This window comes from Trichomycterus rosablanca, chromosome 23 (genome assembly GCF_030014385.1).
Source record: "Trichomycterus rosablanca isolate fTriRos1 chromosome 23, fTriRos1.hap1, whole genome shotgun sequence".
NCBI classification, from domain to species: Eukaryota; Metazoa; Chordata; class Actinopteri; order Siluriformes; family Trichomycteridae; genus Trichomycterus; species Trichomycterus rosablanca.
Window position 1 is genome coordinate 11,725,397 of NC_086010.1, and position 22,964 is coordinate 11,748,360.

The window sequence follows — 22,964 nt, forward strand, 5'->3', positions numbered from 1 at the left end:
TTTAGTTTTACCCCAGGTTTAATCCTTGCCACCAAGCAGGCCTAAAAACTTCCAGTGGTGCTTTTTAGATGTGGAAGTGAGTAAATGGTAAGGTGTGTGGTTTCATGCGATGGATTTGCACCCTGTCCAAGGTGTACCCACCATGACCCAGGTGGAATCCAGGTCCAATCTGTGTGGAGTTTGCATCTTCTTCGTGTCTGCGTGGGTTATTTCCCGGTGTTCCGGATTCCTCCCACAGTCCAAAGACATGTAGTCAGGCTAAGTGGAGACTACCTTTCGCCCAGTAAACTGGACCCACCACGACCCTGAATAGGACAAAGCTTTGGTAAAAAGGATGATTTGGGTGGCAAGGTGGCTCAGTAAGTAGCACAGTCGCCTCACAGCAAGGGTTTGGGTTCTTGGGTCTTGGGTTTGATCCTCTGGTGGGTCGGTCTGGGTCCTTTCTGTGTGGAGTTTGCATGTCTGTGTGGGTTTCCTCCCACAGTCCAAAGACATGCAAGTGAGGTAAATTGGAGATTAAAAAATTGCCCTAGGGGTGGGTGGGTGTGTGTGTCCTGTGATGGACTGGCGACCTGTCCAGGGTGTTTCCTACCTTTTGCCCAGTAAATTAGACCCACCGCTTATTTCACCTCACTTGTATGTCTTTGGACTGTTGAAGGAAACCCATGCAGACATGGGGAGAACATGCAAACTCCACACAGAAAGGACCCGGACTGCCCCACCTGGGGATCGAACCCTGGACCTTCTTGCTGTGAGGCGACAGTGCTACCCAACTAGCCACCATGCCGCCCTAACTGGTGATTTTAAAAAAATCAGTGATGGACTGGCGAATTGTCCAGGGTGTTTCCTACCGTTCGCCCAGTGAAATGGACCCACCGCGACCCTGAATAGAAAACAGCTTTGGTCAAACGGATGACTTTTGGGAAAAAAACAACAAAAAAACAACACTCCATCCACAAGGGTGCGACAAAGTATCAAAAAATAATATCAGCTTGTATTTTTCCTTAAAAGTGTATGTTAGGGAAAAGCATGTTAGGGTAAAAATAGGACTATTAACTCAAAACAAAATGACGATATTTCTCATATTTAGGTAATATACTCGTTACATAATGTTTAATGTATATATACTGCTGTGCATTATTATTATTATTATTATTACATATACGAAAAATATAATTTTATAATCATATAACTTTTTATATAATCAATATAATTGATTTTATATAATTAATAAATAATATGAGTGTCACTAATGGAAGTTTCGAAATAATGTACTAAAAGCTGACTTCTGATTGGTCCATTATGACAGCGCCGTGCACTCCTGCTTTCCTAACCAATCAGCTGCGAGGCCGCGTGGGGAGATTCAAACAGAGGCTGCGCGCGAGATTCGGCGGGATGGACAAACTCATCTACACACACACAGTGACATCAGTATATAGTAATGTGTGTGTGCGTGTGTGTGTGTGTTCTTACAGTGTGTGTTCGTACAGTGTGTGCAGTGATCAGAACAAGGCGCGATATACACACAACAATATGTTTATCTTTTATTAGCGCACGATCTGTGTTTCTTTATTCTGAAGTGATAACAGTGATAACAGCTGTATAGTTAGTGTATGGTTAGTGTATGGTTAGTGTATGGTTAGTGTATGGTTGGTGCTGCGTGTTGGATGATTATTTCTTGTTTATTTGGAGATCGCGCGGTCGCTGCTTTGGAAATCGTTATTCTTCTGAAAACCATCGGAGTGCAGGATATTCTCTAATGGAAAGATAAAGTATCTGACAGCACTATGTAACGGGATCAATGGCAGTACAGTCGATTCTGCTTTATACCTGGATTTGGGAATTTCTTTGATACTTCTGCATTGGAGAAAACTGTCAATACTACAGAATTGACATGGCCAACATGAAACCACGCAGGTTAGAACACGATTAAGATATTTATGCATTCATTTATTTATTTTTATACAATTATAGCAGTTTTTAATGAAAGCAGCTGCTGTTTGATGAGATTACATGCATACATTATAGTGATCATGACATTGACAGCTGCTGTTATGCTTTGTTGGCATACAATGCCTTTAATTAATACATATAACACTTACTTACTATATAATACAAACGTATTAGTATAATAACACTAATCGATTGCCTTAAAAGACTGAAAATCAGCCTTAATAACATAAACGCTTAGTTACAGCTGTCACTACAGTACTATAGCTATCTAGGTAGAAGTTGGTTGCTATGTTCGCTGTATCAGATTGCCAGTTGCTATGTTTGCTAATCGTTTATACACCTTTGAAATGTATTATTTCATATCTGTCACTACTATATAGTGTTATATTATATACAGCTACAGATTTGCCTATGCTATGTACCTAAATATTGTAGTTAGGAAGCCAGGTTGCTTTTCCACCGCATACTAGCGCACTACGTAGTATGCCAACTTTTACCCTACTAATGGTGTCAACACGTACTGTTTAGTACGTTAGTACGTTAGTATGCGGTTTGCTTCCTAGCCTAGCTAGGACGCATTGAAAGCTAAGCGTAGTTTTGTCATTCTAGCAAAATATATTCACAAACATCACGTTATTTAATTGATCTTGATTGAATTAAATATATTACAATATAATATATGTCATTCTGGGTCAATGTTATTTTTAAAGTAAGTAAATTAAATATGTGTAATAATACCTCTAGCTAACGCTTGCTAATTAGCTGCAAGCTCGCAAACCCATGCACTGTTACTGATCTGTCAAATGTAGTTTTACTGCTTACTCAGTTTTGTGTATTTTTATGATTTAAAAACAAAGTAAGTTTAATCATAAACCTGGTTGACAGCTACATGTAGTTCTGAACTAAATAAAAAAACATGAGACTTAATTTAATGTGTAAATGTTCTGGCTCCTATCCAATGACACATTATCTAAGTACTGATAATAAATACTATAGTCACTAAAATTAAATGTGTAAAAGTTAATGTAATGTAATGCATAATCATTAAACAATTTAAAGAGTCCTAGTTGGTCCAAAGATTTGAGGTGGTTTGAACATCCAAAATAGATGAGATGTTCCTTGTTCAAGAAAAAAACTGCTTAAAGTACACATGTACTGTATGTACAGTACTGAAAGCACATTAAACATTAAAAAAAAACAGCTAGCTCTATCCAATGTTTTCAAAGAAATGGCAAAACAATTAATTACATTTGTATATGTCAATACATGTAAAATTAAGCAGGCATGTTATGTATTAAATGATTCAAGAATGTACAAAATGAGATGGTAAAACTACCAGTCACTCCCAGTCCAAAATGCTTGGTTATAATAAGGAAAGCATGTCTAAACACTGTCTAAATACTGATTTGTTATACATTAAATAACAGCCATCTGGGAAACCTTTTTATATTTCAATTCAAACATTCAAAGATGCTTTCAACTTTTTTCTTGAAATGTATTTAACTGCATCAATATTTGTCAAATTTCAAGCTACACATAGACTGCTCACTAACACATAAGATACATGTATATGTATGTAGAGAACAGGTAACAATGTTCTGAAATAACAACTAAATGTAGAGGGAAAACTAAAATAGCAGGTTTCCAAGACCTAATCTGCTGTGTGGCAGGCACTGATTAAATAAATTGCATGGTATTGTTCTTCTGTGTAAGTAATACGTGCATTTCACTTTGTGTGCCAGCCCATACAGTTACTGTATGTCTTTAATTCATAAAACAATGTGAACATTTATAGGTAAATAGAAGTATGTATTAAACAATTAAAAGATGCCCAAACACTTCAAGTTGCATAATAAGTGAGATGGGGGTGTAACCTTATGTCTAGATTTCTCTCTTATTGCAAACCATGCAAGCAGAATTGCTTAACTATACAATAAATACATCTTTGTATAAGCAAAGTAAAGGTAGTACAGTACAGTACAGTACAGAACAGCTAATCTCCTGGTGACCATAACACTTCTTATTGTATCAGATGGAGATTTAATACATTTTTACAATCATTTTTACTACACATGTGTATTCAGACTACAGGTGGGAACATCTGTAAGAAAAAACCTAAACAAATTATTAAAAGGGAGGGAGAGGTTTTGCTTGAAGGCTCTAAACACAGAAGCATTTCTTTACCTAATTTATGTCTGAATGTATAGCTTTGTGGTGTGTGTGTGTTCATGCCACTCGCCCCTTTCTCTGTGCCTCCTGAAAAGGGTGGGGATCAAGCTGTTTTGCCACAGTAATTCAGTGGATCAATTTTTCCTTAATTGATCATTTTTAAGTGTGTTGCTGTGGACAAACTGATGAAAACAGCTCACGTTCTGGCATCAGTTCTTATTTCTTCCTGATTGTACCACTCTGTCTTAGTGGATGTTGTGATATAATAACATAATTACACAATTTTTTTAAGTCAAGTGTCTGTGCTTTTATAACATTTTTTACACTAAAACAACTTGGCCCAATGAATCAGATATTAAAATCTGTAAATGTACTTCAATTGTTAAAACATGTTTAACAGTTTTTTATAATATGGTTTCGCTATACCATGCTGTCTATGTCCAGGCAGTAATTAATCATGCATTTGTAATTAAAGAGAAAAGTCTTAGTGAACAGATTTGAAAAGTCAGGAATAGAAGCTGACTGATTATGTGTACCTATTGGTTGGGACACAACTTGGCCAGCCTACTGAACAAGTGTTGTGCTCAGTGCACCTCTGGAGGAAAAAGAGGTCGCTTGTTTGGAGTTGTTTATAGAGTCCCACTTAACTCTTTCATAGAGGGGGGGGGAGCTCTATATTTCACTTTAGTTGCTATGTTTCTTGGCTGAAATGTCGCTTTCATTAGCTGCGTAACACTTACAACCAATAGCAGGGCCTGTCTGGCACATTAACATGTCTAGTTGTGTTTTAAATTTCAGTATTGGTGCCTTTTAGACAGAGTAGGACTTTGTTCTATAATTACACTTGAACAACTCCGAACTTAGTAGTATGTTGGGAGCACAGAGCCTGTAGACTGTTGCTAGTGTTATGCTGTTGTTCTTGTTAGATAAAATCATACTTGCACTAAGTTGGTAAAGTTGGTGCAAGTCTTGTCGATTTTTACTCTGAGCCAGTGCTTTGGTATGACGTTGTGCGCTCCAGTATCCCAGGATACCGTGTCCCCTTACTGCACAACTGTGATTAAATCTTGAGGTTCTTCAGTGGGAAAGTGTTACCAAGCAACTAAACATTCCTGTGAGCCAAAGTGCTGTGGATATCCAGACTTGTTTTGACATAAAACCTGCTTTAATAACACTTTCTGTAGTGTAATGGTATTTTATAAGTATGCCCACCACTGCTGAGATTGGGGTTAGAATCTTAGCTGTGCTATCGGCCAGCTGGGCATCTACACAGACATTATTGGCTATGTCTGGGATTGATGCATCAAGCCCTATGATGGATTGGTGCCCTGTCTAGTGTATTCCTGGATTGTGCATAATGTTTCCTGATGGAACCAGACCTGCAGACTGGGTTAGAGTAGTTGACAATGAAAAAGAAATGAATATTTTTACAGTTAGTGTCCAAATACATATTTTGTCTTTTTAAATATACTTTAGTGAAGTGATGAGAAATACAGCAATATACACAATCTGATGATTGAGGTGTATAGATAGACGTAGAGATGTAAAATAGAGTTCTGAGCAATATGACAAGCTATACCATCTGGTAATAGACATTTCTACCGTTAGAGATTTAGTTATACTATTTATATCACTGTATAAACAGTACATGACAAATTGACTGCAAATGTCAAATTGACCAATTACAACATTGCCAATCATTAACACCAATTTATAAAACTAAAAACATTCCTAAACAACGTTATAATTCTTCTAGTCAAATGTTGTAAAAACTGGAGACGTTGGCTACCATCGGCCCCTATTCATTTTTACTTGGCTTGCTTTAGGGCTGCCACTAACGGCTATTTTTCTATTGATTAATCTATACTGTAGACTATTTTGTCGATTAATGTCAATAATTAATTTTCCTCCAAAAAAATGTAATTCAGAATCTCATTTAAGCTTCTTTTATTTTAACAACAAACTGTATGGCATAATAATATGACAAAACTAAATGTAAACAGGGTTTATGTCCATATTATAAAATTCTCAAGTGCTCCATATTAAACAAAGTGCAACATGTGTTTATGGCAGATTAAGAAGCTTAATGAAACAATATAGAAGTAAAAGTTCTTCGCTAAGAAATACGGTATTCCAAGATCTCTGTGATTAAGAAGCATAATGAAACAATATAGACGTGCAACAATCGCGCAAGTGCTGCTGTGGTATCATCAAAGCTTTGCACAGTGTACAAACCACCTTTTTGTTTTTGTGCCAGTATTCCCAAACTTTTGATGATTTGGGTCTTGGAAAACTTTGAGCTTTTTTTGATAGCTCTTTACAGTCGGCCTCTGACTGCTGCAGACGCCATTTTTATGACTGCGCTTAATGCCGCCAACCAGTGACTGGACCAAATACGACTTAGGCCATGCACGCAGCAAGCAGTGCTGAGGAAAATCATATCAACGGTTATATGAATGGAAACATTGTAGAAATTAAAAAGGATCATTTACAAGCATAGTTTTAAAAACTGTCGCCTAGGTCGACCAATCACGGCAGCCCTAGCTTGCTTACTGGGTAATCTGTGCATTTTAAATTAAAATCACATAGACTCCCCACAGGGGGTTGAAGCATGAAACATGTCAAGTTTGACTTATTACCGATTCTCAGGCCAGTTGTGGAGAGATTGGACTATCTCTAATAATGGATTGTACATGGTTTTAGCACTAGGGCTAACAAGGTTTGCCTCCTGGTTTGAACCAGGTTCTGATTAAATGCTAAAGAACTAGAAATCAGGTCTATGAAATATAAAATATTTTTAAAATGTTAAGGCATTTTAATTTGAATTTCTTTTCTTCCTTCCTAGTGAGGATGATGATGAGGAGCTTCATTCCACAGACCCTGACAAGGAAACCAAGCACTCAAAAAAGATGCTCAGCAGAGTGAAATGGTCCAGAGAAGAGGTATTTTATGCATGTTTATCTTAAATGACTTAAAAATTAAAACTGTATTTTATTAACTTTGAGAATGTTTGTGTATTATATTAAAATGAACAGTGGCGTAATCCTTTGAAATCCTTTTTATGTTTTATAGTGCCAAGAAAGTGACAGATCAATTATTCTATCCATAGCACTATTGTGATTAAAATGTGACACTTGATAATTATTTATTCTGTAAACAGGATGACAAACTTAAGAAACTTGTTGAGCAGCATGGCGCAGACGCATGGAAAACAATTGCTAATTATTTTCCGGTAAGTAATAAAATGACTTTAAATGCAGCACTTCTTAGGTTTATCCTGTTTGTGGATAATTAGTAGTTGTATAATTGCTAGTTGATTTAGTTAGGTGTGTGGTACCTGCAGTTGTTAAACAGGGATTTTGTTCCTTCTTTGACAGACGAGGACAGATGGTCAATGTCAGCACCGCTGGCAGAAAGTCCTCAACCCAGAGCTGGTGAAAGGGCCCTGGACAAAAGAGGAGGATCAGAGGGTAAGAAGAGCAGGGCGTTTACCAGCCTGAGGGAATGACATGGGGGGTGGGCTCCAAAATAAGGACATAGTCCAGAAAGTAGCAGGAGTTCTATGTGGTAGACCCAATTTACACGTGGTTGTTTTAATTGTCTGTTGTCTGGATTTGATCCTGAAAAGATGGTTACTGTATGTTGCCAGAGATTTTAAATATACTGTATCTTGCTTATGGCCACTGGGCAGCCAATTGCATGTATCCCATGTTTCTGTTTCATGTTATTCTATGCAAATAATTGCGCCTGTATTGAAAATGACGATTTTGGCATTACATTTAAAACCTCAGAAGTGTAATTATGTAATATATTCAAAGGGTTTTGTTAGCTAAACTAGTGTTGTTAAGGCAGGTGGGTTTTTCTTTTTTTTTTTACATATGTACAGTCTCTAACCTAATGAAAACTGTTGACATTTTAATAACTGATAGCTCCTCTCCGGATGCATTTAAAAAACTTGAAAATTTCTCTGCATGCTTTGTTAGCTCCCTTTGATGCTGTTCTTCAATAGTCAGGACCCCCACAGGACCACTACAGAGCAGGTATTATTTAGGTGGTGGATCATTCTTAGCACTGCAGTGACACTGACATGGTGGTGGTGTGTTAGTGTGTGTTGTGCTGGTATGAGTGGATCAGACACAGCAGCACTGCTGGAGTTTTTAAATACCGTGTCCACTCACTGTCCACTCTATTAGACACTCCTACCTAGTTGGTCCACCTTGTAGATGTAAAGTCAGAGACGATCGCTCATCTATTGCTGCTGTTTGAGTTGGTCATCTTGTAGACCTTCATCAGTGGTCACAGGACGCAGCCCACTGGGCGCTGTTGGCTGGATATTTTTTAGGTTGGTGGACTATTCTCAGGTCCAGCAGTGACAGTGAGGTGTTTAAAAACTCCAGCAGCGCTGCTGTGTCTTATCCACTCATACCAGCACAACACACACTAACACACCACCACCATGTCAGTGTCACTGCAGTGCTGAGAATGATCCACCACCTAAATAATACCTGCTCTGTAGTGGTCCTGGGAGAGTCCTGCAGTTGAAGAACAGCATGACAGGGGGCTAACAAAGCATGCAGAGAAACAGATGGACTACAGTCAGTAATTGTAGAACTACAAAGTGCTTCTATATGGTAAGTGGAGCTGATAAAATGAACAGTGAGTGTAGAAACAAGCAGGTGGTTTTAATGTTATGGCTGATCAGTGTATATGTGATGTGAGTCCTAAAGTCCCAATCATGATGGAGTACAGAATTAAAAACCTGATGTACTACTGAATAGTAAATGCTGAATATTAACTGAGAACATGATACCCTATACTAAATAAATAATTAATTTAGCAACCCTGTACACTCATAGTTTAAAGCAATAAGTCAGGTATAACAACAGCAAGTCCAGTCAATATTTTTCTCCTTCTGCTTTTGTGCTACTGTAATTTTCCTAATTTATCTTTTTCCTCAACAGGTGATAGAGCTGGTGCACAAGTATGGCCCCAAACGATGGTCAATCATTGCTAAGCACCTGCAAGGCCGCATAGGCAAGCAGTGTCGAGAACGCTGGCACAACCATCTCAACCCTGAGGTGAAAAAGTCCTCCTGGACCCAGGAAGAGGATCACATCATCTATGAAGCTCACGAGCGCCTTGGTAACCGTTGGGCTGAGATCTCAAAGCTGCTACCAGGAAGGTACGATACTGTGTTTTAAGCTGTTTTTTCTGGATGTAAATGCATGTAAGTTTGGCTAACTGTCTGACTACAACATCTAGGACAGACAACTCTATTAAGAACCACTGGAACTCCACGATGCGCAGGAAGGTGGAGCACGAGGGTTATTTGCAGGAGGGCGGCAAGAGCTTCCTTACCGAACAGCCTTTGAAAAGACGTCACAAGACTTGCCCTCCTGCAGAGCATCTGAATACTCAGCTTCTGATCAATGGCCAGTCCCAGGTATGACCCTAGCTTTAAACTAAATCTGAATGTGCTCATACACTTACATATACACCAATCAGTCATAACCACCTCCTTGTTTTTACACTCACTGTCCATTTTATCAGCTCCACTTACCATATAGAAACACTTTGTAGTTCTACAATTACTGACTGTAGTCCATCTGTTTCTCCGCATGCATTGTTAGCCCTCTTTCACCCTGTTCTTCAATGGTCAGGACCCCCACAGGTCCACTACAGAGCAGGTATTATTTGGGTGGTGGATCATTCTTAGCACTGCAGTGACACTGACATGGTGGTGGTGTGTTAGTGTGTGTTGTGCTGGTATGAGTGGATAAGACACAGCAGCGCAGTCACTGCTGGACTGAGAATAGTCCACCAACCAAAAACATCCAGCCAACTGTGACCACTGATGAAGGTCTAGAAGATGACCAACTCAAACAGCAGCAATAGATGAGCGATCGTCTCTGACTTTACATCTACAAGGTGGACCAACTAGGTAGGAGTGTCTAATAGAGTGGACAGTGAGTGGACACGGTATTTAAAAACTCCAGCAGCGCTGCTGTGTCTGATCCACTCATACTAGCACAACACACACTAACACACCACCACCATGTCATTGTAACTGCAGTGCTGAGAATGATCCACCACCCAAATAATACCTGCTCTGTGGTGGTCCTGTGGGGGTCCTGACTATTGAAGAACAGGGTGAAAGCAGGCTACAGTCAGTAATTGTAGAACTACAAAGTGCTCCTATATGGTAAGTGGAGCTGATAAAATGGACAGTGAGTGTAGAAACAAGGAGGTGGTTTTAATGTTATGGCTGATCAGTGTATATTCAAGCGTAGTGTATAGTGTTTAAAAGCAGAGCTATTGTACTGGCTACATACTGTATAATGTTGTTCGTGTTTTGCATTTCTAGCTGTCAGAATATTTGTATGGCTCTGTGAGTGGGCAGGGTATGGACAGCATCACAGAGAGCTCGAGCTTCATATCGGTGAGTCCTGCTTTCACTGTTGCCTCTTTTGGTTTGTTCTCTCTCCCTCTCTCTGTTATTTTCCTCCTCCCAAGGCCTGTTCTTCTTTGTCTTAATCAAAAGTGTCTGTTTTGACGTTATAAAGCACTTTTCCTGAATTAAATCATAGGTAACACAATGTTCTGAAAGGACTCTGACCTTTATAAAATTAGCCTAATTCTATAAATGTGTAAACATCTGTTCCATCTCGTACCAGATGGAATTTGGGATCAGAGCCTGTGACCTGTTTTTGATTTTGCCAGTAAACTCCTTGTCTCAGTGTCTCTTCCTGTCTCTTCCTTCCTTTCCTTTCTGATTCCCTCCCCACAGCCGTGCCACGACGATCCCGACAAAGAGAAGCGAATTAAGGAGCTAGAGATGCTGCTAATGTCAGCTGAGAATGAAGTCAGAAGACAATCGGGTCCTCGTGTAAGAACCACTGTGTGTGCGCGTAGAATAGAGCGCTGTAGGCTTTCCCCTTCCCTTTTTCCGTACCATCCTCATTCCCTTTTGCCCCCACCCTCACCCTCACATCTGCGCTTGATGACCCCGGCTTACCCTCACTGTTACCCCACCTGATATTGGCCTGCTGTCAGTAACTAGATCCCTAAGTGCACAGCATGAGCGCCTGGCGGAGAAAACCAGCTTGAAAGACATTGCTTTATCATTTTTAGACAATTCATGGAGCACAAAGTAGTCATTTATCTTCAGTTGAAGTGTTTTAGATGTACCTATTGCCTGTTTTGTTTCTGTTAAACTAAATTTTATTTTATTTGGGTGAATGATGAACTTATTAATGTTCACCTGATGCAACAACATCAGGCAGGTGGTTTATTCACAGAATAAACATTATGTTATATACACTGATCAGCCATAACCATATCAGCCACAAAAACACACTTACTATCATTTTAATCAGCTCCACTTACCATACAGAAGCACTTTGTCCTTCTACAATTACTGACTGTAGTCCATCTGTTTCTCTGCATGCTTTGTTAGCCCCCTATCTTGATGTTCTTCAATGGTCAGGACCCCCACAGGACCACTACAGAGCAGGTATTATTTAGGTGGTGGATCATTCTCAGCCCTGCAGTGACACTGACATGGTGGTGGTGTGTTAGTGTGTGTTGTGCTGGTATGAGTGGATCAGACACAGCAGCGCTGCTGGAGTTTTTAAAACCGTGTCACTGTCCACTCTATTAGACAGTCCTACCTAGTTGGTCCACCTTGTAGATGTAAAGTCAGAGACGATTGCTCATCTGTTGCTGCTGTTTGTAGGGATGCACCGATCCAACTTTTTCAGTTTTGATACCGATCCGATACATATACTTTGCATATCGGTCGATACCCGATATCGATCCGATACCATCGTTGAATTAATAAACCGTATACTTTATCATGTGGGAAAGACTTAAGGCATCAGGATTGACTTAAACATTACTAAGTTTGCAAAACAAAATATAATTAACACAGATATAAATGTACTGAACTGCTATTTATTTGTCAATAAAATAATAAACAATTCTGCAGGACCTTGGCACAGCATTAAAATTCAAAATAAAAAAATATCTTAAAATATTTTAAAATAAATTAAATGTATCAGCTGAAACTGAAGTAGTTACACAAACAGTAATCAATCTTATTATTATCAAACGTAAATAAAATATTACTGATTTTTAACTTGTATAAACTTGTACCGAGTGTTTTTATTTGCAAGTTCGGGCTTGTCAGGAAATGTAACCGTTATCGGTACCTGAAGGGAGGTGTTATATTGACGTTAGCGTGCTGTGCTACCTCAATTCATTGGTTTTAATGGCAAGATGCTAAACGCGAAACCCGATGGAAGCGCTGTCTAAGTAGCGCGTTCGAATAATATTGACTTTTTAGAATCCTCTCTACTGAGGCAGCGTATCGGCCCCATGGATCGGCCTAATTATCCGATACCAGATCTATCTCATTTTGGTAATATCGGCACCGATATCCGATCTTAATATCGGATCGGTGCATCCCTAGCTGTTTGAGTCGGTCATCTTCTAGACCTTCATCAGTGGTCACAGGATGCTGCCCACGTTGTTGGCTGGATATTTTGGTTGGTGGACTATTCTCAGTCCAGCAGTGACAGTGAGGTGTTTAAAAACTCCAGCAGCGCTGCTGTGTCCGATCCACTCATACCAGCACAACACACACTAACACACCACCACCATGTCAGTGTCACTACAGAGCTGAGAATGATCCACCACCCAAATAATACCTAACCTGTAGTGGTCCTGTGGGGGTCCTGACCATTGAAGAACAGCATCATGAAAGGGGGCTAACAAAGCATGTAGAGAAATAGATGGACTACAGTCAGTAATTGTAGAACTACAAAGTGCTTCTATATGGTAAGTGGAGCTGATTATAAAATAGACAGTGAGTGTAGAAACAAGGTGGTCATAATGTTATGGCTGATCGGTGTATATTGGTAACTAATTAGGACTTTGTTACTTCATTCACTAATCTGGCATCAATATTATTTTTTCAAGCTTTTATTTGTCTTTTCATCATCCTAAATTTTTTACTTATCATTTAAACCCCCTCCTTTACAATTCACTTTCCTGTAAACATAGTTTCTTACTTAAAATGCTTTGATTCCATACAGATCCCAGAGAGCTACTCCAGCTGGTCAGACAGCCTCCCGGATGATACCGTGAACACCACGGGGAGTCCAGAGCAGACGAATGGTGAGCTGTGTCGATCAGAAAAAGGCTGCACTCCGGTTGTACCTCTGCAAGTTTCTCCTAGCAAATTCCTTGCAGCCGAGGCCAGTGCTGTGCTGTCCAGCCTGGGGACTATTCCTGATTTTGCAGAAACTATCAGCCTCATTGACTCGGTAAGCTGAGGACGTTTACTTACCCTGAACCACAGCTAAAATACTTAGGAAAATTAAATGCGACTTGAATGAAAAATATTTGCTACTAACCGGTAAGACCTTGATGAACTAGCATTTCTTCTTTATTAATCAAATAGACTTTATTAAGAAAAAATATTTAAAAAGGGAGGAAGGTGGTGCAGTGATCTAATTTCTACCGCTGTTGAGATCTTAAGCTCTCAAGTTTGAATATTAGCTGTGCTATCTACCAGCCTGGCACCCACAGAACACAATTGATTTCTTGAGGGAGAGATGGCCGAAAGGGTTTCACATTGGTACTGGAAGTGTGGTCTTGGCTGGCTGATCGAGGCACCTTCATGAGAGGTAGTAGTGTGTGAGTCTGTGTACGCAGTACTGCTCTCTGTGTGACTACATCTCTGGCAGGTAAATAGACCGCGTACATGTTGAAGCGGACATGTGATGGTCTGTGACATTCTTCAGGAGGAGTCTGCAGCAGTGAAGGAAGTTAAAATTGGGATTTGGATATTACTAATTGGGAGAAAAATACAAGAAATGTAGCACTTTATGGCTAAAAGTATGTAAACACCTTTTAATTATTGAGTTCAGGGGTTTCTGCTATGCCTATTTACATGTGTGTAAAATCTGTTTAGTTAAATAGATTATATTGTATAATTCCACCGTTCTTCAACGGTCAGGACCACCACAGAGCAGGTATTATTTAGATGGTGGATGATTCTTAGCACTGCAGTGACAATGACATGGTGGTGGTGTGTTAGTGTGTGTTGTGCTGGTATGAACGGATCAGACACAGCAGCGCTGCTGGAGTTTATAAATACCGTGTCCACTCTATTAGACACTCCTACCCAGTTGGTCCACCTTGTAGATGTAAAGTCAGAGACGATCGCTCATCTATCGCTGCTGTTAGAGTTGGTCATCTTCTAGACCTTCATCAGTGGTCACAGGACGCTGCCCACGGGGCGCTGTTGGCTGGATATATTTGGTTGGTGGGCTATTCTCAGTCCAGCAGTGACAGTGAGGTGTTTAAAAACTCCATCAGCGCTACTGTGTCTGATCCACTCAGACCAGCACAACACACACTAACACACCACCACCATGTCAGTGTCACTGCAGTGCTGAGAATGATCCACCACCTAAATAATACCTGCTCTGTAGTGGTCCTGGGAGAGTCCTGACCATTGAAGAACAGCATGAAAGAGGGCAAACAAAGCATGCAGAGAAACAGATGAACTACAGTCAGTAATTGTAGAACTGCAATATATGTTAAATATATGTTTCCTAAAATATAGGTTTCGAGGAAACATGTACCAAAATAACTAAAATAAGAAATTAACTAAACAATTCTATTTTGCTTTGCAGGATCCTGTGACCTGGAGCGATGTGGCAAGTTTTGACTTATCTGAATCTGTGAGCCTTCCAAAGCCTTCTGTTCTTGGTAGGGCATACCCAACTCCAGAAAGCAGTAGAGATGATGCTGGTTACCATCTCAGTGCCCCTGCTCCCTGCAGGCTCCGTTTTGGACTGGGAAAGGGGAAACCTAGCCCCCAAAGTACACCCTGCATGATTAAATTCAGCTCTCCTCCACTGTCCATGCAAAGGAAGAAGACGAACGAAAGATCTGAGTCACCCACTAGTGACAGAATCTGTGGCTCTTTCATAGACGACACCAACAGCTCACCCAAAAACACACCAGTCAAGGGGCTTCCATTCTCCCCTTCTCAGGTATGCATGTGTCATTTGTGCATCTGGTTTTCTGTGTGTCTTATAACAAGCTTATATCAGTTCTGTTTCTGCTTTTAATTGCAGTTCTTTAACATATCGGGGGCTGAGCATTTAAACCTGGACAATCCTGCACTTACGTCCACCCCTGTGTGCGCACAGAAGAACTTCCCCAGCACACCTCAACAGAGGGAAACCACACCCAAACACGAGAAAGAGAATGCTGGGTAACCATGATTTTGATCATTTATGTAAATATGCACATTTATTTATTTATTGGAAAATTAGATTTTCCCATTTCCCTGTTTAGTTTCAGGACCCCTAAGATCCGTAAATCAATAGTAAGCCATACACCGAGGACACCCACTCCCTTCAAAAATGCCCTGGCAGCACAAGAGAAGATGCATGGACCATTAAAAATGGTGGTATGTGTCCTAATCAGTCAGTAGCTGTAGTATTTTTATGAGTGGTTTTGATTTTTACTATTTTAGTAAATGAAATTATTAAAAATTTGTTTTTTTCTGCTGGAGCAGCCTCAGCCACTGGCTTTCCTAGAGGAGGACATTAGAGAAGTGTTGAAGGAGGAAACAGGGACAGACATCTTTACTCATAATAGGCTGTATGAGGTACTATTTTATATTGTTCTTGTTATTAAAATGTCTGTCTTGATTTTTGTTGTAGGGATGGGTACATGTACCTAAGCACTAATTTAACAACATTTATTGATCAAATAAAGTAGGTTCAAATCCTGGCTTTTACATACAGCCACTGTTGGGCCCTTGAGCAAGGCCTGTAAACGTCTTGGCTCCAGGGGCGCAATACAATGTTTGCCCCAAAGGAAGGGAAATGTGGACAAAGACTTTTGTTGTAATGTTGTACACAGGTATATGCATATACAAATAAAGACGTTCTTATGCTTTATTATTTTTATTATTATTACAATCTTCATTCACAATTTTGCACTTCTTTGGTAGCAATTCACTGAGCAAAATACTAAACCTTGGCTATACAAAATACTTGCCAAAACACCCCCCCCACCCCCTTCACAGTTTTGACCAATTAGGTTAAATACCCTGCTTAGGGGCCCAACACAGGCAATATGCCAGTTGTAAGGCTTGAACTGCTTGAACCTTTTATTACTAGTCCAGTATATTAACCACTGAGCTACCACTAAGAGAAGAATTTGCTAATGCAAATGTTATATTTGTAATAGAGCACAGTAGGTACATGTTATATTAGTAATAGAGCACAGTAGGTACATGTTATATTAGTTATAGAGCATAATAGGTACATTATATATCAGTAATAGAGCATACTAGGTACATGTTATATTAGTAATAGAGCACAGTAGGTACATGTTATATTAGCAATAGAGCACAGTAGGTACATGTTATATTAGTAACAGAGCATACTAGGTACATGTTATATTAGTAACAGAGCACAGTAGGTACATGTTATATTAGCAATAGAGCATATTAGGTACATTATATATTAGTAACAGAGCACAGTAGGTACATGTTATATTAGTAACAGAGCACAGTAGGTACATGTTATATTAGTTATAGAGAACAGTAGGTACATGTTATATTAGTTATAGAGAACAGTAGGTACATGTTATATTAGTAATAGAGCACAGTAGGTACATGTTATATTAGTAATAGAGCACAGTAGGTACATGTTATATTAGTTATAGAGCATAATAGGTACATTATATATTAGTAATAGAGCATACTAGGTACATGTTATATTAGTAATAGAGCACAGTAGGTACATGTTATATTAGCAATAGAGCACAGTAGGTACATGTTATATTAGTAACAGAGCACAGTAGGTACATGTTATATTAGCAATAGAGCATATTAGGTACATTATATATTAGTAACAGAGCACAGTAGGTACATGTTATATTAGTAACAGAGCACAGTAGGTACATGTTATATTAGTAACAGAGCACAGTAGGTACATGTTATATTAGTAACAGAGCACAGTAGGTACATGTTATATTAGTAACAGAGCACAGTAGGTACATGTTATATTAGTAACAGAGCACAATAGGTACATGTTATATTAGCAATAGAGCATATTAGGTACATTATATATTAGTAACAGAGCACAGTAGGTACATGTTATATTAGTAATAGAGCACAGTAGGTACATGTTATATTAGCAATAGAGCACAGTAGGTACATGTTATATTAGTAACAGAGCACAGTAGGTACATGTTATATTAGCAATAGAGCATATTAGGTACATTATATATTAGTAACAGAGCACAGTAGGTACATGTTATATTAGTAACAGAGCACAGTAGGTACATGTTATATTAGCAATAGAGCATATTAGGTACATTATATATTAGTAACAGAGCACAGTAGGTACATGTTATATTAGTAATAGAGCACAGTAGGTACATGTTATATTAGCAATAGAGCACAGTAGGTACATGTTATATTAGTAACAGAGCACAGTAGGTACATGTTATATTAGTAATAGAGCACAGTAGGTACATGTTATATTAGCAATAGAGCTCAGTAGGTACATGTTATATTAGTTATAGAGCACAGTAGGTACATGTTATATTAGTAATAGAGCATATTAGGTACATGTTATATTAGTAACAGAGCACAGTAGGTACATGTTATATTAGTAACAGAGCACAGTAGGTACATGTTATATTAGTAACAGAGCACAGTAGGTACACGTTATATTAGTAACAGAGCACAGTAGGTACATGTTATATTAGTAACAGAGCACAGTAGGTACATGTTATATTAGTAATAGAGCACAGTAGGTACATGTTATATTAGTAACAGAACACAGTAGGTACATGTCATATTAGTAATAGAGCATATTAGGTACATTATATATTAGTAACAGAGCACAGTAGGTACACGTTATATTAGTAACAGAGCACAGTAGGTACATGTTATATTAGTAACAGAGCACAGTAGGTACATGTTATATTAGTAATAGAGCACAGTAGGTACATGTTATATTAGTAACAGAACACAGTAGGTACATGTCATATTAGTAATAGAGCATATTAGGTACATTATATATTAGTAACAGAGCACAGTATGTACATGTTATATTAGTAATAGATCATAGTAGGTACATGTTATATTAGTAATAGATCATAGTAGGTACATGTTATATTAGTAATAGATCATAGTAGGTACATGTTGTATTCATAATATTGCACACTAGGTACATGTTATATTCATAATATTGCACACTAGGTACATGTTACATTCATAATAGTGCACACTAGGTACCGTATTTTCCGCACTATAAGGCGCACCTAAAAGCCTTTAATTTTCTCAAAAATCGGTCGTGCGCCTAATAATCCGGTGCGCCTTATGTGTGCACTGAGTTCCAAAATCTGTAAAAATGTTGTTGTGCGACTTTGGTAAGCGCTCCTCTTGATTTACTATCGGACCATTTCCCGCTGACACAGGGACGTAATACGTACACTACGTACGCTTACCTCCGCCACGCCTCCTTTGCTTCCGTTACCATTTTTTTTGTAGACCGTATGTTTTAGCATGCGCCTTATAATCCGGTGCGCCTTATAGTGCGGAAAATACGGTACATGTTACATTCATAATAGAGCACATCAGGTACATGTGATATTCATAATAGAGCATACCAGGTACATGTTATATATGTAATAGAGCATACCAGGTACATGTTATATTCATAATAGGGCTCACTGTGTACATGTTATATTTATAATAGAGCATACCAGGTACATGTTATATTAATAAAATAGCACACTAGGTACATGTTATATTAGTAATAGAGCACACTAAGTACATGTTATATTAATAATCGAGCACACTGGATACATGTTATATTAACAAAATAACATACTAGGTACATGGTATATTAATAATAGAGCACACTGGATACATGTTACATTAACAAAATAACATACTAGGTACATGGTATATTAATAATAGAGCACACTGGATACATGTTACATTAACAAAATAACATATTGGTACACGTTATATTCATAATAAGGCGTAATAAGTATATGTTATGTTCCTAACAGAGCATTTATTTCTATGTTTGTTGTTATTTCTAGGTGGATGCTCCTGCCAGGAAGGTTAGGAAGTCGTTGCTGTTGGACAGCTGGGGAAAAGACTCTCTCAGTGTTCAACTGTTTCCTCAGCAACAGCTCAGCAATAATGATCCAGTAAGAACACAGTCTTCTGATTGTTGTGATTTAGTTTGTTCAAAATCCCTACAGTCTTTAGTTAATGAGTATCTTGAATGTTAATAATTCAGATACTATATGTATATTATAGGGTAGAAATTTCATCTATAAATTATTTTGTTATTTTAAACAATAATATCTGTTTTATTTATTACCTACTAATAATTTGCAGCTCCAACTGTATTTTTTACCCTTTATCAATCATTTTACTTAGATTTTTCTGTTCTTCTAACATAAACATTATCAGGTTAAGAAGAGACTAGATTATGAAAAATAACATTTATATCTATACAGTGAATTCAGAAAGTGTTCAGACCCCTTGACTTTTTTGCACAATTTGTGTTTTGTTGATTTTGAATAGATATAATAATTTTCACCCATCAATCTACATGTGATGACCCATGATGTTAAGGTTAAAATATGCTTTTATGAGTTTTTTCAAAATGAATTAAAATCAAAGACTGAAGTCTTTTATTGACAGAAGTATTCAGGTTAGATGGCAGATGTCTATAAACTACCATCTTTAGGTCTCTCCACAGGTGTTTGTTGCTGCTTAACTCTAGGCTTTGGTGAGGCCACTCAGTGACATTTAGAGCCTTGCCCCAAAACCACTACAGTGTTGTTTGGGCTGTTAAAAGGCCTGTTTTGCCCAATTGTCTGATTTGCCTGGACACCAAGTTTAGGTGCAAGGATGTGTCAAGCTTCTTTGATTTGACAGTTATAAAGGCCATTCACAGATGACTCCTTGGACTTAATGGCTTACAGACCCAGTTGTGTGCCTTTTAGTGTCCAATCAATTTAAATTGCAACAGGTGGACTCCAGTTGATTTTGAAGATACACTTGACCATAATTTAGAGTACCACAGCAGAGGGTCTAAATACTTTTATGAATGAGAGATTACAGTTTTTGATTTTTTGATAATGTTTGAAAAACTCTAAAAGCATATTTTTACTTCATCTCGAGTGCGTAATTGTAGACTGATGGGTAGAAATAGCATTACATTAATTCACAATCAAATCCACAACACATTGTGCATAAGATGTGCAAACCATCTCGGGGTCTGAGTACTTTCTGAATCCACTGTAAGTTAAACCAGCTGGATAACACTAGCAGGGTGAAATAAATCGACTATATTCTTGGTTGACCACCAAAGCTGTTATACTGTATACTAAGTTAAATTCTCTACCTACACACTAAAGTTGACCACCATAGTGATCCATTATTTACCACAATTATCTGTCAGTGTAAATATTTAGATTTAGATTTAGTGGGAGTACTGGTGATGATCGCTTTCTAATCCCCCAGTCTCATAATGATGGCTTGCTGAGCAGTGCTCTGCTGATGACCCCCCTGGCAGAGGGAGAGGAGCACACTTACTCACTAAAAATGGATGACCACCTTCCCATTTGCTCCATTAGCACTCCTGGAAAAAAAGAGTTGCACACACACAGAAGCCCAGTCTACCAAACGTCTGCTCAGGTTTGTAACAGTCCTGTAGTTACTGAAATAATTAATAGTGTTGTGTTAGTAATTAATATGAATTAAGCATAAAAGTAAATGTAACCAATGTTTTCTCAGCACTTGTGTGAGGGTAAAATGTTGGAGATATTACATTGCAAATACTTTACTTATGCCTGCCTGTGGCATGTCAACTAGTTAACTAAGTAGAGTTGGGAACCAGAAAATCTGTTCCAATTTAGAACCGAACACAAAACAGCAGGTACTGATTACAAACAAAATTTTGGTTCCTAAACCCAATAACCCTTTATTGTTGTAAACAAAGGATACTTCTATGCAAAGACACACACACACGCATATATCTTCCTGGACCTGTGTTACTATGTTATGCATCAAACAACATGAACCACAGTAAACCAAGTTAAGTGTAATGTTGTTGTCAAATCTCCCTAATTTAGGTGCGCAAGGTTTAAAAATCATTTTAGGGTATTACTGAACATTTTAGGGTATGCTGATTTGGCCAACTGTTGGGTTTCATTTTTTAATTTACCCTCTGTTGTATGTATTGACGTGAATGTTAACACTTAAAAGAATACAAATATATTTGGTGGTGCCCAGGTGGCACAGCGGGATATTCCGCTAGAGATTCTGAACTCCTCGGTTCGAAACCTGGCGTTGACACCGGTCAGCTGGGCACCATCTAGCAGGTATAATTGGCAGTGCCTGCAGGGAGGGATGACCGGGATTGCTCATATGTTCAAATTTACCGCTGATTGTAGTTTAAACATGCAGGTGTCATGTATCATTCATTCATTTATTGTCTGTTTTACCACTGCTTTATCCCATTAAGGGTCACAGTGGGTCTCATTCACTGGGCGAAAGGTGGGAAACACCCCGAACAGGTCACCAGTCTATCACAGGGCAAACCCAGACACGCACACTCATACCTGGGGGGAATTTAGTATATCCAATTAATCTGACTGCATGTCTTTGGACTGTGGGAGGAAACCGAAGCAGCCGGAGGAAACCCACGCAGGCTTAGGGAGAACATGCAAACTTCACACAGAAAGGACCCAGACCGCTCCACCTGGGACAGTGCTGCCCATCACTGAAGTATTTCATGCATAAAGTGAAAGTGTAACCATAGTAGTGGAGGGGGTGTGGGTTTGGGATGTCAAGAGGACAGGGCATTGTTTCTAATTTAGGGGGTGCTGGAGCCTATCCCAGCTTTTCAATGGGCGCAAGGCACACAGTAACACCTTGGACGGGGCGCCAGTCTATCGCAGGGCAGACACACATACACACACCCATTCACTTATAGGGTAATTCAGTGTCTCCAATTAACCTGACTGCATATTTTTGGACTGTGGGAGGAAACCGGAGCTCCCGGAGGAAACCCACGCAGACACGAGGAGAACATGCAAACTCCGCACAGAACGAACCCAGGACCTTCTTGCTGTGAGGCGACAGTGCTACCCACCGAGCCACTAATTCACATATTATTCATATTTATAAATTCTGTCCTTTTATGACAATAAAGGTGTGTGAAATATGTAGTTTATGGGTCAGTTCCTTGCCATGTTTCATGAATGTTTAAGTATTAAAAGCATAGAACAATGTTTTATTAAACATATTAAAATAACCCCATATTTCTATACTTCTTACAGCCTCATGTGGCCAACGAGTGGGAGGCAGTGGTGTTCGGGAAGACAGAGGACCAGCTGATCATGACAGAACAAGCCAGGCTATACATGACCTCCTCCCAGCTGTCCTCCTGCACTTCCAGAGCTCTGGTGCTGTGAGCTCCAGCTCCTCCCTGCTTCCTACAGCGGCAGTCCCCGAGCCGTTCTACGCACTTCACCTTTAGACAATCTGGTGTAGGAGACAAAATGTTCACCTTTTTGTATATGCTTGCTAAAGACGTAACTATATGATGTTAAATTGCAGAATACTTTAATCCATGATGAGGCACACTAGACACGACTGTGATTTAGTACTTTGTAAAAGAAAGCAACTTTCTTTTTAACAAATATTTTTTAAATTTCTATTTATGTATCGTCCTCCTATTCTCCCAATTTAAACATCTGCCCTGGATATA

The 22,964-nt window shown here is 38.9% G+C and overlaps 1 protein-coding gene across 1 annotated transcript; it reads left to right on the forward strand.

Moving 5' to 3' along the window:
- Positions 1-1,710: 1,710 nt before the first annotated feature.
- On the forward strand, positions 1,711-22,962 carry mybl1 (v-myb avian myeloblastosis viral oncogene homolog-like 1). Its single transcript, XM_062985637.1, has 15 exons — positions 1,711-1,917; positions 6,968-7,064; positions 7,283-7,354; positions 7,500-7,592; positions 9,084-9,304; positions 9,385-9,565; positions 10,487-10,561; positions 13,218-13,448; positions 14,826-15,188; positions 15,273-15,412; positions 15,496-15,610; positions 15,719-15,811; positions 19,276-19,386; positions 20,714-20,887; positions 22,534-22,962. Exons 1-15 carry the CDS (start codon positions 1,895-1,897, stop codon positions 22,666-22,668), a joined length of 2,124 nt encoding a protein of 707 aa, XP_062841707.1. The 5' UTR covers positions 1,711-1,894; the 3' UTR covers positions 22,669-22,962.
- The last annotated feature ends 2 nt before the right edge of the window (positions 22,963-22,964 follow it).

What these genes read in the sequence shown, in the direction of transcription:
- mybl1 (XM_062985637.1), top strand. Translation starts at nt 1,895, where the DNA reads ATGGCCAACATGAAACCACGCAG. An exon ending in CAATTGCTAATTATTTTCCG is followed by an intron (nt 7,355 to 7,499) that starts GTAAGTAATAAA and finishes CTTCTTTGACAG; the next exon opens with ACGAGGACAGATGGTCAATG. An exon ending in AGCTCAGCAATAATGATCCA is followed by an intron (nt 19,387 to 20,713) that starts GTAAGAACACAG and finishes CTAATCCCCCAG; the next exon opens with TCTCATAATGATGGCTTGCT.